We start from the raw sequence: 13,327 nt of genomic DNA on the forward strand, positions 1-13,327 counted from the left end.
TCAGAACGTGACCCTGTACAACCACTGGCCTAGACAACTGCATGATCCAAGCTGAGGAAGAGTGGAGACCATTCTACACTGAATGATGTGAATCCAAGGTGAGCATGAGCGCTGGCTGGACCCTGCTTTCAAACCAAGACACTTTGGGGACAACTTGGAGAAATATGAATACAGAAAGAATTACAGATAACCTAAAGAATTATTTTCTTAAGTGTTATCTGCAACTAACTTCCAGATAGTTCTGCCTAGCATACACATACACGAAGCAAATATGGCAAAATGTTAATTACTAAATCTAGGTGGTAGATATTGAAATGCTTACTCTAATTTTATAAAATGTTTGATAATTTTAATGAAGTGGGAAGGGTAGAGGGAAATAAATGCCCACCAGTCCTGGACTCGGCAGATGGGGTCACAGCCTGGCCCTGCTGCTGAGGAGCAAGGTCCCTGCCACCTGAGCCTCCTTGCCCTCTTCTCTGAAGTGCAGGGTTCACCTTGAGCACACTGTCAAATGAGCTCCCTAAGGTGGGTACTGGGAAAAAGGAAGAACCTGCAACAGAGCTGATCATTCACCCATAGGACTATCAATGTCAAAAGCCTTTCCAAGGAGTTCAGGCAAAGCAGAATTTTAAAGTTATAAGAAAGGGCAGAAAAGATGATGTTGACATTAACACTGGGATCACATTCTCGAGCATTAACTTCTGCAGCAGCCACAATGGGAAAATGGGGCACGTGCCACTGCCCAAGGTCTAGAACCATGCCCACAGTCCCATCAGTGCTAAGATGACCACACTATGACCAAGGTTATCTCTTACTACCATTCCAGCAATTTTGAACAAACTCAAAGAGTGCTGCCTCCTCTCCAGACCTCTATGCACTGCTGGCTAGAATCAGCCTGGAGTAAAACTTGTCTAAGGACAAGTGATTGCAGCCTTATATTGCTGATACTTCTCTCTCATCTCCAACGAAAATGTAAGACTAATGGTCAAACTGTAAAATGAACCAGAAAACACTTCTGGTCAAATCCATAACGCCATGTCCCAGGAGTGAATCCTCGTTAAGTGTATTAAGACTGAAGCCTTGGAGAGATGAATGGAGGTGCTGTGGGCAGAACCAGGGCAGAAGGCCCCTGGCCAGGGGAGCTGCTCCCCAGGAAACCCAGAGACCGTCAACCTGACACATACTTCCTGTCTAAATACTTTAGATGTTCTCTCTGAGCAATGCCCCTAAACTGTAACTTATTCAGTTGTGACAAATGATAGTATTTATAGAAGTTCCTAGGACCAGAGAACTGTTGCAAATGGTGACCTTGAATTTGAGGCAGGTTTCCTCCCTTTCCAAATTTAGGAAGGCATGTTTCTTGTACACATTTTGCTCCCACTTGGACATAGTGAAATCCTACAACCTTCATTCACCTACTTCACAGGTCAGACCTCAGTCCCATCACACTAAAGACTGCATGACAAGGGAAGTTCTCCCCTCGGAGGACTCATGGCCATTCCTCCCTCCCTCCCTCCCTGGAGTTCCCACAGTCCCTGGTTACCTGACGTTCCCTCCAGCCTTCTGTATTCTCATTCGTTCTTCATACTGTGTTGGGTTATGCTCCTTGCTGAGGCTTAAGGCTGCATGTTTTTGACTCTCCTCATTATAACGACACAGGATTGCCTGGGAAGATGGAGATTACAACAGCAGTAAAATTCAGGAGCCCAGTGCCCAGAGTTACCAGTTGAAGACAAAGGTCAACCATGGAGTTTCAGAGTCAGCCTCCTGCCGACACACACGAGTTCAAAGAAGAGCCCGAGTGGCAAAGTGGTGTCACAGTAACACTAGCCAGGTGACTAGAGTGGGCACTCATCCTCTCTAAGATGTTGTCCTCTCATGGGTGACGTGGAAAGGAGGCAGTTAATGAGCACCAAAGCCCCCTTTGGGCCCAGTTACTAGTTCCCACGTCTACACGAGGCAAAGATGAGGGCATGCTGACCAAGTGCGTCTCCATGTGCTCCTGGCACCACATTTACCATGTAGTAACTTCTGGATAAACCTGGATTTTACAGAGGAGGGAGCTGAGGCCTGGAGGATAGGTATCATGTCCAACGTCACACACAGGATTCAAATTTGACTCCAAAGTCCCCCCTCTCCCTGTGTCTTGGTCCAATTTTACTCATGCTATTTTAAGTCACTTGGTCAAAACACTTACGTACCGGAGATAGCTTACTAAGAGGACCTCCAGAATATAAACTCCACTAGGCAGGGACCGTCATCTGTAATGTTCACGGCAGCATCCCTACTGTTTATTTCTTCAGGAAATAAATCACCCTAAAAGCTACAGGGGCTGGGGGCCGCTGTCTTCAGTTCTGCAGATGGTGCTCATGGGTGGGAAGAGTCACTCTGTCAGTGTGACTCCAAAGGATCACGAGACGGAGGCTGGCTGAAAAAGCTCCTGGCTGAAGGCGGGGGGCTGAACCCACCTTGCAGAAGGCCAGCCTCTAGCTTTGTTTCCCACCACAGGCTGCCAGCAGTGGGAAATGACTGGCTTTTCTCCCTTAGCCTTGTGAACTGGGCTCCTTGCATGAATGGCGCATCACCCAGCACTTTCCTAGCTGCAGCTGAGTTATTCTAACATAACAATGATTTTGAGAGGCAAGGGCCTGTGGTCAGAGATATGAGGTTAAATAATATTTGTAACTGCACACCAATTAAATTCCAACCTATAGCATTACCCTGACAGAGTACACACACAAAAGGAAACATAGAAAACAAAAAGAATGTATTTGGGTTTTAAAGCAGAAGAGGTCTACTGCAGGATGTAAGTCTTCCCAGGGAACAAAGTGACCCAAGCTCAGCTGTTGCTCCCCACCCAGAATCTACACTCTGCACTGGAGCCCCTGCAGCAATCCCGCAGAACATTCCGACCCAGCCTTCGTCATTGTAATCTTATCAACAAGCGCCTGCTGCCACTCTTCCCCACAGAACATGGTGTTAGCTAAGCGGGTGGCTCCAGAGCCGCATACCCGACTATCTCCGAGGTTGGCAATATAAAGAGTGTTGTCTACAGCCAGAACACACGTGGCAGTGGACCCATCTTTCCAGGCAGGTTTCCTGGGGGGGAAAGACATCAGAAATACAGTCACCACCAACATGCTAGCACTTCGAAACTAATTTCCAGAGTTGAATGGGAAGTGGCGTAAACTTTAAAATGAAGAGTTTCCTTAATGCTTGCTTTTTTTGTTTCAGATTTAGTTAACAATTACAAGAACTTACTTGGTGCCAGGTACTTTTCAGACAGTGAGTGTTAGTATGAAACAGAATCAGAAGATCTGAAATGCATCCAGGAAAAGAAAACACACACACACACACACACACACACACTTCATTCATAGGTTTTCATGTGTTTTCACTTACTGGCTTGAAGCTTGTTTAAGAAACTCTTCATCAGTATGCTTAAAAGTGTCCAAAAGGCATCTCTTCACAGTTTTCTCCACACTGATTACATCTCCTATTACAGAAGGAACAAAAGAAAAACTCTTAAGGAGGAAAGGTTACCCTCCGCCCACTGTCATTCTGTTTCTGAACTACGACCAAGAACAATCTGCACGGCTGGTGTGGCTCAGTGGTTGAGCATTGAACTATGAACTAGGAGGTCATGGTTCAATTCCTGGTCAAGGCACATGCCTGGGTTGCAGGCTTGATCCCCAGCAGGGTGTGTGTAGGAAGCAGCCGATCAATGATTCTCTTTCATCAATTATGTTTCTATCTTTCCCCTACCCTTCCTCTCTCTGAAATCAATAAAAACTTTTTTTTTAAATAAAAACTATTTCCTCACCTACAGGACAGTACCACTTGCACTGGTGGTAGTAGACTCCCAAGTATAAAGGCAGGACACACACTTGTATCACAGACATTTCAGGAGAGGTGCCCATCACTCAGACATGAGGAGCTCTACAAGGCACACCAGCTCACCTCAGAGCCCACTCCTCACAGATTTGCTCTTTTACTTATTTATTATTTTTAAATATATTATTATTGATTTCAGAGAGAAAGGGGAGAAGGAGAGATAGAAATATCAACGATGAAAGAGAATCATTGCCTCCTGCACAGCCCCTACTGGGGCTTGAGCCCACAACCTGGGCATGTGCCTGACCAGGAATCGAACTATGACCTCCTGATTCATGGGTTGATACTCAATCACTGAGACACCTGGCTGGGCTCAGCTCCGCTCTTTTAATTGTCATGATTTTTGTAAAAGCCAAAACGACATCTCAGTGAGTCACACAAACAGCAAACACCAAGATGAACATGAACTGATTTATTTCTATCTCACCTTTAGGAAATTTCCTGATTAAGTTCTGATGTAAATTCTGTGCAGCAAATTTTGAGGCTCGAATTCCTCCATGTCCATCAAAAACAGCAAAATAGGAAACCCGGGTACTAGGAGAATGATTGAGAGTCAATGAGATTCTCACAGCAAACATTATTCCTCTCTATTAAAGCTTTCCCACCTTATTTCAAACAATGAAATTTGACACAACAGAGGAAGTCCCACCGGTAAGACACCAGTCACACTGTCATGAATGGAAAACAGGTAATGACACTGAGACAAATGTGTAAGTAAATTTCATAGTATTTCAAAATTAAACATGTTTTAAAAATCAAGGTCTATTAACTCTGATTTTTCACTGAAGGTGAAACTAAAATTCAGGATTTTTTCTATTTAAACTAGATTTGGTTTTAAACACCAAGACACAGATAAACAGTTACTGACCAAAAATCAAAAATATCTGTAAGGGCAGGGGGCAGGGTTGTTACTCAAACTTGGACAGATATCTAAATCTTAAAGCCTACCTCACCAGACTTATTCCTATCCCCCTCTCAAGTTTTGCCAGAAAACTCACATATATATGGAATAAATGGCATTTATAAAGGGTTTCAAGAAAAAAATAAAATCCTTATGAGAAAGAACATTTTTACTGTGGAGCTGCTTTTTCCAAACATTTTTGCAATATCTTTTCATTTGGGACATCATGAGACATAGGAAAAATAAACTCAGAACTCAAAACTGCTATCTTGCAGCATGGTATCTACCAGGTATGGGTTAGTGTTCCCCACCAAAGGGTTTGCCCCCACCGAGGGCTCCTTAGAAGTACCTATCCTGGCTTTAAAAGCAACTCCAAAGTACACTCCTGATCCTGGTGAGCATGAGTGCATGCATATATACACAGATGACCTTATAGGCCATCACCTCCTCATCTACTGGACAAAAGCCACTAGCACCAATGGCTCCAGCACACTGTATGTTAACAACCAACTGGTGTCAGTTAATGAATGTATCGTATATGTTATGTAATTATGGAAATTAGGTGATATATATATAATTATTTTATATGTAAACATGTAAGTTAATGACCACCTCCACATCCCACCTTTGGGTTGCTTTTCCACCACACCCAAGACCTTATCCAGAAGGCTTCATTGAGTTTGTGCAGGTTTGGTAATTCCTGTTTTTCTTCTCCTGATGCCATTCCTGTATCTGGTTCTCTTTCTGTGCCCTCACTAGCTGCACTAGCTCTCCTTCACTGCTATGTTCAGTGGTTTCCAGCTCTAGCTTCTGGGTCCCAGAACAAGAAAACTCCCTGCAAGCAGCTCTTCAGATTGTGGGGAAGGGAACACACCCTGAAGGCCCCCAATGTGGAGCCATTTCCCATTTATCAGGTTTCTCGATTTCAGCATGACTGACATTTGGAGCTGCACGATTCTTTGTTGTGGTGCGACCTTGGGAGTTGTAGGATTTAGCAGCATCCTGAGCCTCCCCACCAGATGCCAGTAGCACAACCTTCCACTGTGACAACAAAAAATACCAAAGGGAGGGGGGCTAAAATCAACTGCGGTGAGAACTACCACTGTTGAACCAAGCAGCTCAAGTGTTATGTGTCAATCTTTCTAATAAATACAAAGTGGACAAAGTCCAAAACTGAAATCAGAGCTTGGTCCAGAGACTTTTAGGCCCACCAGGCTTGCCAGAGCAGGGACACTCACATGAGGGATGATAGGGGCCTACACTCCTCCGTGATGTCATTCAGGATGACATGGGCATCCTGCATCTCCTCCCGCTCGCCCTTCCGCTCAGCCACGTAGCCTTTCAAACCAAAAATCACTGAAGAGGCTAAGGAAAAGAGAACAAAAAGCCAATACAAAACTGTGCCCTGCCCTCCAGAAGCCCTAGTCCCAGAGCAAACAAGAGGGAACTCTGGCTATTTTACTCGGCAGTCTTAACAGGCAAACAAGCTCTTCTCCTCAAGGCATCTCCCCACTACAAGTCTGTAACTGAAATCAGACCACTGATGGTCAGGGCTGGTCTCTGCAAGGCTAAACAGTGGAGAGGAGACAGGCAGATGACAGCAAGTTAGTACAAGACAACTCCGTCTAAGGCATTAAAGCAAAATACCAGAGTTAAGAAATGTACTATCATTTGAATGGGGGGAGAAGGGGTTCCAGTAAATCTAATCTGGTCAATAATTTAATGAGGACAGAAAAATTCCTACTCTAGAGAAATGCAAGTAGAGTTTATCCCAAAGGTCCTGCTGGACATATGAAAATATGTTATTTTCATGCCTGAGGCTTAGTGAAGAATTTGAACAACTGGTAAGATCAGCTGCTTTTACTCTAATTGAGGGAGAAAAAGATAAAGGGGAGGCACAGATACCTCCTTCTATTGAAAAGCCTGGCTAGCTTAAGCTCACCTTTTGACCCCTAGGGCCATGCAAATGAAGTGGGCACTTTCTGAAGAGCAGCTGTGGGTGGGCAGAGCTCTTTAGGCTAGGGTGCTGAAAGCTCAGCTGAAGACCAGCAGAGCAAAGTAGGTCCTCTCACATACCTCCAAGTGCACCCTGCAGCTTTGAGGTGCTTTATGGTAAAAAAAAACAAAACACAAAACCAAAGGGGTTGGGACAGTGAATGAATCTACAACTATTTATCTTTAATAGATACTTTTCATTTCCCTTACTCTGTGACAAATTACAAAGCTGACTATAAATTTCAATTGCTTTCCCCAGCCTTGGGCTCTTTCTAGGGAAGCTGCCTACTGAGTTAACCATAGAATCAAAAGGCTAATCATCAGGCTGTAACAAAGACAGGGAATTTGAGAGAAATGGATGGTCTGCAGGCTACCTGATCACAATCATCAGGCTGTAACAAAGACAGGGAATCTGAGAGAAATGGATGGTCTGCAGGCTACCTGATCACTAGAAAGGGTTAAGTGAAAACTCTGTGTTGTTTAAGCCTAGGAACAACTGTAGGTTTACTACCTGACCCAAGGTAGGGTCAGAGGCAGAGATGTCCATGGAAAGTAGAGAGAGAGAAGGCAGGAGTAAACTTCAGAAGTCTGTCTGCAAAAAGGGAGCCCTACCCAATTCTTAAATACAGACACAGAGAGGAAGCAGTATCATCAAAAAGCTGAGCTCTGGGTTGTTTTAAATTATGAAGTCTAATACATTTGTTTTCAAACTGTCTGAAAACCTTTACAAACTTTCTTTTCCACAAGCTCTTCACTGCCATTCTCCTCTTCTTCAGAGGGTTTTCTCTTTGCTCCTTTCCCTTCATTCTTTACCATCTGGGATATGGAGGTGTCAAGAGAACCTGAAAATAAAGTAAAAGCCAGACAGAAACAGCTGTAGACTTACAAAAAGACCCCTGCAGATCAGGCTCCATCCCAGCCCTCAAAGATAAAGTGTCATGTTCAGCAGTCATAGCTCTGAATCCAAGGGCCAGGCCAGTGTGCCTGGGCACCCACAGTGGGAGACCACACCAACCATGACAGGATCTGCAAGAGAGGCTTCTCAGTGGTAAAAAGAGACATCTGTACTCGGGCTGTAGCACATGCATGGTGTTGTATATCCACAGGCCCTTATTTACAATTAGGGAAGTTTCCAAAATCTGCAGTGACACATACTAAACAAGTTTAAAAAAAAAAACAAGTACCAAAAAAGGCTTAAAATGAGATAAAAGTCAGGCTTTAAGAACAGCTGCTGAAGCTATTCCTGGTGACAGAGGGATGAATCTGTGTTCAAAGCCAAAGCTAAGAGCACCTGCAAGGCGCGAGCGTGGTGGTGGGTGTTTAGAAAGGTCTAACTTCAAATTCTGGTTCTGCCACTCACAAGAGGGTTGCTCTTAAGGCAAGTTACTTAGCTTTCTTGGGAAGAATATGGTAAACTCAGAGGGTTGTTTGAAAACTGATGGACAAGTTATGTAAAGCATTTATCACAGTGCTTCGTCGATCAAGTATCCAACAAATGGTAGCTGCTGTCATGATAAATGGCCCTAAGTATTCTTTGCATTTAGCTATAAAAGCATGCAACTATTTATCAACTACTCTTTGCCAGGCATTTCTGAGTAATGAGGAAAAAGGAAGATGTCTGCATTTTATAATCTGTCCTTTTGCAAGTAATTGACTCTTCTTTCATACAACAGTATAACACAGCACACATACCCCACCCCATATAATATGGCAAATTAACAAAATTTCCTGGATGTTTCCAACAGAATCTCCCAATGGTCTCTTCATTAACCTCCTGTCACTTACTGTTTGTGTTCCCTTTTCCCAATGTGTATGTAAAAGAACCTTCCTTGCTTTTAAATTGGAAAACAGAACATTTTAAAGCTTTGTTTTTGACTTCTAAAAGAATCACACTGAAATCAGAGAATGCGGTCTATCTTCGTTGGGATTTTAATTTATGTCCTAGAATGTAGTCAATTTTTGTAAATGTTTCTTGCCTGCTTGAGAAGACTATCTTTTCAAGAAATCCAAAATAGCCCGCCAGTGTGGCTTAGTGGTTGAGTGTCAACCTATGAACCAGGAGGTCATGGTTCAATTCCCAGTCAGGGCACATGCCCAGGTTGTGGGATCAATCCCCAGTGTGGGGTATGCAGGAGGTAGCCGATCAATCAATGATTCTCTCATCGCTGATGTGCCTATATCTCTCTCCCTGTCCTTTCCTTTCTGAAATAAAAATATATATTAAAAAAAAAAATCCAAAATACTGGATGCAAGATTGGATTCTATATCTAAAATACCTCAATCTTGTTAAGAGTAATGTTGAAATCTTCTAAGTTGTTAACAATTTACTGTCTTTTGCCCTATGGACAACTAAGCCACAACTATGCTGAATCTTCCTTAGTTTTATTAAATCTGTTAGGAGCCCTGCTTGCACACAACATTCATTATAACTAAAATCACGATCTTTATTGGGAAGATCTTTATTAGGCTAAATTGTATGAGTATGCTATAATTTTTTAGTATAGGTATGTAAGATGACTGTAATACTTTTTCTAAATACAGAAACTATAATAATTTAATCCATATTTTCTAGACTAATTCCAACGACTTTATGGTAATGAATTAATAATACAAAAAAGAAGTGCACTTGGCCTCCAGGGAGCACACTTATGCCATTCCCTTTCTCTCCTCCACCGCGCCCCCCAGCATGTGGTCCCAGGCTAACCCCCTGAATGTCTCCAAGTCTCCCTCCCCCCCCCCTTTCCCCTGACTTTCCAGTGAGCCAAAGCAGCCTAGCCCAGGCTCTCCTGTTGCTTCTTCTAGGCCAGTGGTTCTCAACCTGTGGGTCGCGACCCCTTTGGCAGTTGAACGACCCTTTCACAGGGGTCGCATAAGACCATCCTGCATATCAGATATTTACATTACGATTCATAACAGTAGCAACATTACAGTTATGAAGTAGCAACGAAAATAATTTTATGGTTGGGTCACAACATAAGGAACTGTATTTAAAGGGCCAGAAGGTTGAGAACCACTGTTCTAGGCCCTTCTTTGTTTCACTGCCCTAAAGTATGTTTTTGCTGCAGTTAATAAATTCTTATTTGCTTTTCTACAAACAAACAAACAAACAAAAACCCAACAACAAACAAAAAAAACAAGAGAGATTTGAAAAGCAAGTGTTCTATTTGACAACAGACAAGATCTTCTTACCAGAAGACAATTGCATTTGAAAAAAACTGCATCCCCAACTGTTCCCAGGCCACTATACCTTCCCTTCCCCAGGGGAATTCCATGTCAGTTCTCAGTGAGACAGAGTAATAGATTCCTCATTATGATAACCTAGACTCTCTAGGTCAGTCAGTTATGGCGAACCTTTTGAGCTCGGCATGTCAGCATTTTGAAAAACCCTAACTTAACTCTGGTGCCGTGTCACATATAGAAATTTTTTGGTATTTGCAACCATAGTAAAACAAAGATTTATATTTTTGATATTTATTTTATATGATTAAATGCCATTTAACAAAGAAAAATCAACCAAAAAAATGAGTTTGCGTGTCACCTCTGACATGCGTGTCGTGTCATAGGTTCGCCATCACTGCTCTAGGTCCTACAGCAGTGGTTCTCAACCTTCGTAATACCGCGACCCTTTAATACAGTTCTTCATGTTGTGGTGACCCCCAACCATAAAATCATTTTCGTTGCTACTTCATAACTGTAATTTTGCTACTGTTATGAATCGTAATGTAAATATCTGATATGCAGGATGTATTTTCATTGTTACAAATTGAACATAATTAAAGCACAGTGATTAATCACAAAAACAATATGTAATTATATATGTGTTTTCCGACGGTCTTAGGCAACCCCTTTGAAAGGGTGGTTCAACTGCCAAAGGGGTCGCGACCCACATGTTGAGAACCGCTGTCCTAGAGGAATCCACTCTATTCTTACCTCCTAAATTGGAACAGGAAAAGAAGTTAAACATTTACAGAACAGGTAGAGCCAATGTTAATAGGCTTGACGAAAATAAAATTAAATCAATAAACAGAATCTCAAAAACATATGAATTGACTGGAAAATAACTAACTTAGGTCTTGAATTTCAAGACAATTCCTGCACAGGGTCTGTACCAAACACTAAACCAATGTCATTCAGACCTCATTTTTTTCTTCTTCTTCTTTTAAAAAATATACTTTTATTGACTTCAGCAAGAAAGGGAGAGGGAGAGAGAGAAACTTCAATGATGAGAATCACTGATCGGCAGCCTCTTGCACACCCCACAATGGGGGTCGAGCCCACAACCCATCATGTGCCCTGACCAGGAATTGAACCGTGACCTCCTGGTTCATAGGTCAAAGCTCAACCACTGAGTCATGCCCGTGGGCCAGACCTCATTTTCTTAAATCAAAATTCTTTTTAGTATAAGTGGCAGAAAAGAGAAGACCTACGTATCAGTATTTATAGGTTCAGGGACACTAAACACACACACACACACACACACACACACACACACACACACATTTCAGAGAGGAAGGAAGAGGGAGAGATAGAAACATCAATGATGAGAGAGAATCACTGATTGCCTCTTGCACGCCCCACACTGGGGATTGAGACTGCAACCAGGGCATGTTACCTTACTGGGAATCCAACCGTGACCTCCTGGTTCATAGGTTGACGCTCAACCACTGAGCCAAGCCGGCCGGTGACACTAAATATTTTAACTCTATTTCATATATTCAGATACTTCCGCTGGATACATTTGGGTCAGGAACATAAGGCAAACCAGAATGACAGAGATTTTTTTAATTAAAAAACATTAATAACGAAGTGGAAAGTAAATTACTAAACTCTTAATTCTTAGTCAGCTGTAAGAGGCTGAACCCCAAGGAAGAAAAAAAAAAAATCACCAAAAAATGACGTTATATCTACCTAATCTTTTTCCTTCCATCTGATGATGCCTACTTGCGTTTAATAAATCTATGCTATAGTATAATTTAATGTCATCCTAAACCTTAAGAGCTATAAATAAATTTCACAAAAGAGTAAAATAAGTATTATTTCCACTAGCACATTGGATTTTTCCCTACTACTTACCTGACTCGCCACTGCTGGCTGGTGGGAGGTCATCAAAAAGCAAAGGTCCGCCTGGTCCTGAAACACAGCAGGACATTCATTGAGCCCACAAAATCTGGGTAAGGCATAAGTGTCAGAATCCATCCCACCAGGACGCCTATGCAGGTCACTGACATAAACTCAAAACTGTGTCAATCCAGTGGCAATTCACACTGCGGTAAATAATGTCTTTTAAAGTCCTATCATTGAAAGGAAACAAAAACCTGCCTTACAGAGTTACATCATATTTCAGCTATAATATACTCAAATGAACCAGAGAAAACTGCTCAACATTTCACGCAGTTTCTCAGAGCTAGCAACTAGTGGATTTTTCTGCCTTACCTGATGCCATGGATTCAAAACTTAAGACAGTCCAACACCTAAAACATCTGTGTGTTGAAAATGGGGGAAAGGGAAAAAGATTGAGACAACTACAATCCCAGGATGACACGTTGACACACACCTGGGAGAGCCTGAAGACTGTACCTGAGTCAGTACTGCTGGCCGGAGGGAGGTCGTCAAAGAGCAGAGATCCTTTCTGAGCTTCTTTCCCTAGGACACGGAACACCTGCTTAGACTGCGCTTGGGCATCAGCCAGGATGGCTTTTCAAAGGGGGAGACTTTGACATACGTTTGCTGTTAAGGTCAAATTTTCTCCTCCCGTGGGAAAAAATTTATTTTTAAAATATTTTCTTCACTGCTATTTAATATGGACACTTGTTTCCAACAGTTACAATCAACAACAAAAAAGCAATAAAAATGACCCAACAGGCATTGTAAGGGCCAATGGGTATTTTGAGAAAAACATTCTTCTTGATACCATAATTTCATTACTGAAAGCAACCATTAAAAACAAAACAAAACATTTTTATTGATTTCAGAGAGGAAGGGAAGAGGGAGAGAGACAGAAACAGCAATGATGAAAGAGAATCACAGATCAGGTGCCTCCTGCATGCCTCCTCCTGGGGGGTCAGGCCAGCAACCCGGGCATGTGCCCTGACTGGGAATTGAACCATGACTTCCTAGTTCAGTGATGGTGAACCTATGACACACGTGTCAGAGGTGACGTGCGAACTCATTTTTTGGGTTGATTTTTCTTTGTTAAATGGCATTTAATCATATAAAATAAATATCAAAAATATAAATCTTTGTTTTACTATGGTTGCAAATATCAAAAAATTTCTATATGTGACATGGCACCAGAGTTAAGTTAGGGTTTTTCAAAATGCTGACATGCCAAATTCAAAAGGTTCGCCATCACTGTCCTAGTTCATAGGTCGATGCTCAACCACTGAGCCACACCAGTTGGGCCAGTAATCAACATTTAAAAATAAAAATTTTTAAATGAATCCTGGGAAGACAAAAACTGATTTTAGAGTAAGAAAATAATGTATGCCTCAAGGTATAAATTCAGTGCCTAGTAGATTTGTCTCAGTGAATAAAGTG

The 13,327-nt window shown here is 42.3% G+C and overlaps 1 protein-coding gene across 4 annotated transcripts in view; it reads right to left on the minus strand.

Annotated features, from left to right (window-relative positions):
- Window positions 1-13,327, minus strand: part of ILKAP (ILK associated serine/threonine phosphatase) — a 31,069-nt gene that overhangs the window by 8,043 nt on the left and 9,699 nt on the right. The window contains exons 2-10 of one of the 4 annotated variants that reach the window (XM_014448560.2): window positions 12,368-12,433; window positions 12,224-12,270; window positions 11,864-11,920; window positions 7,513-7,632; window positions 6,034-6,160; window positions 4,322-4,428; window positions 3,403-3,496; window positions 3,012-3,099; window positions 1,544-1,665 (exon numbers count right to left, since the gene is read on the minus strand). In XM_014448560.2, coding sequence (XP_014304046.1) covers window positions 1,544-1,665; window positions 3,012-3,099; window positions 3,403-3,496; window positions 4,322-4,428; window positions 6,034-6,160; window positions 7,513-7,632; window positions 11,864-11,920; window positions 12,224-12,233 — 725 coding nt within the window. In that variant the 5' untranslated portion in view covers window positions 12,234-12,270; window positions 12,368-12,433. Of the gene's footprint in view, window positions 1-1,543; window positions 1,666-3,011; window positions 3,100-3,402; window positions 3,497-4,321; window positions 4,429-6,033; window positions 6,161-7,512; window positions 7,633-11,863; window positions 11,921-12,223; window positions 12,271-12,344; window positions 12,434-13,327 lie in introns of all 4 variants that reach the window. The other 3 variants (XM_006106596.3, XM_023747402.1, XM_014448561.2) reach the window with 3 other exon arrangements.

Source organism: Myotis lucifugus, unplaced genomic scaffold (genome assembly GCF_000147115.1).
Source record: "Myotis lucifugus unplaced genomic scaffold, Myoluc2.0 scaffold_861, whole genome shotgun sequence".
NCBI lineage: Eukaryota > Metazoa > Chordata > Mammalia > Chiroptera > Vespertilionidae > Myotis > Myotis lucifugus.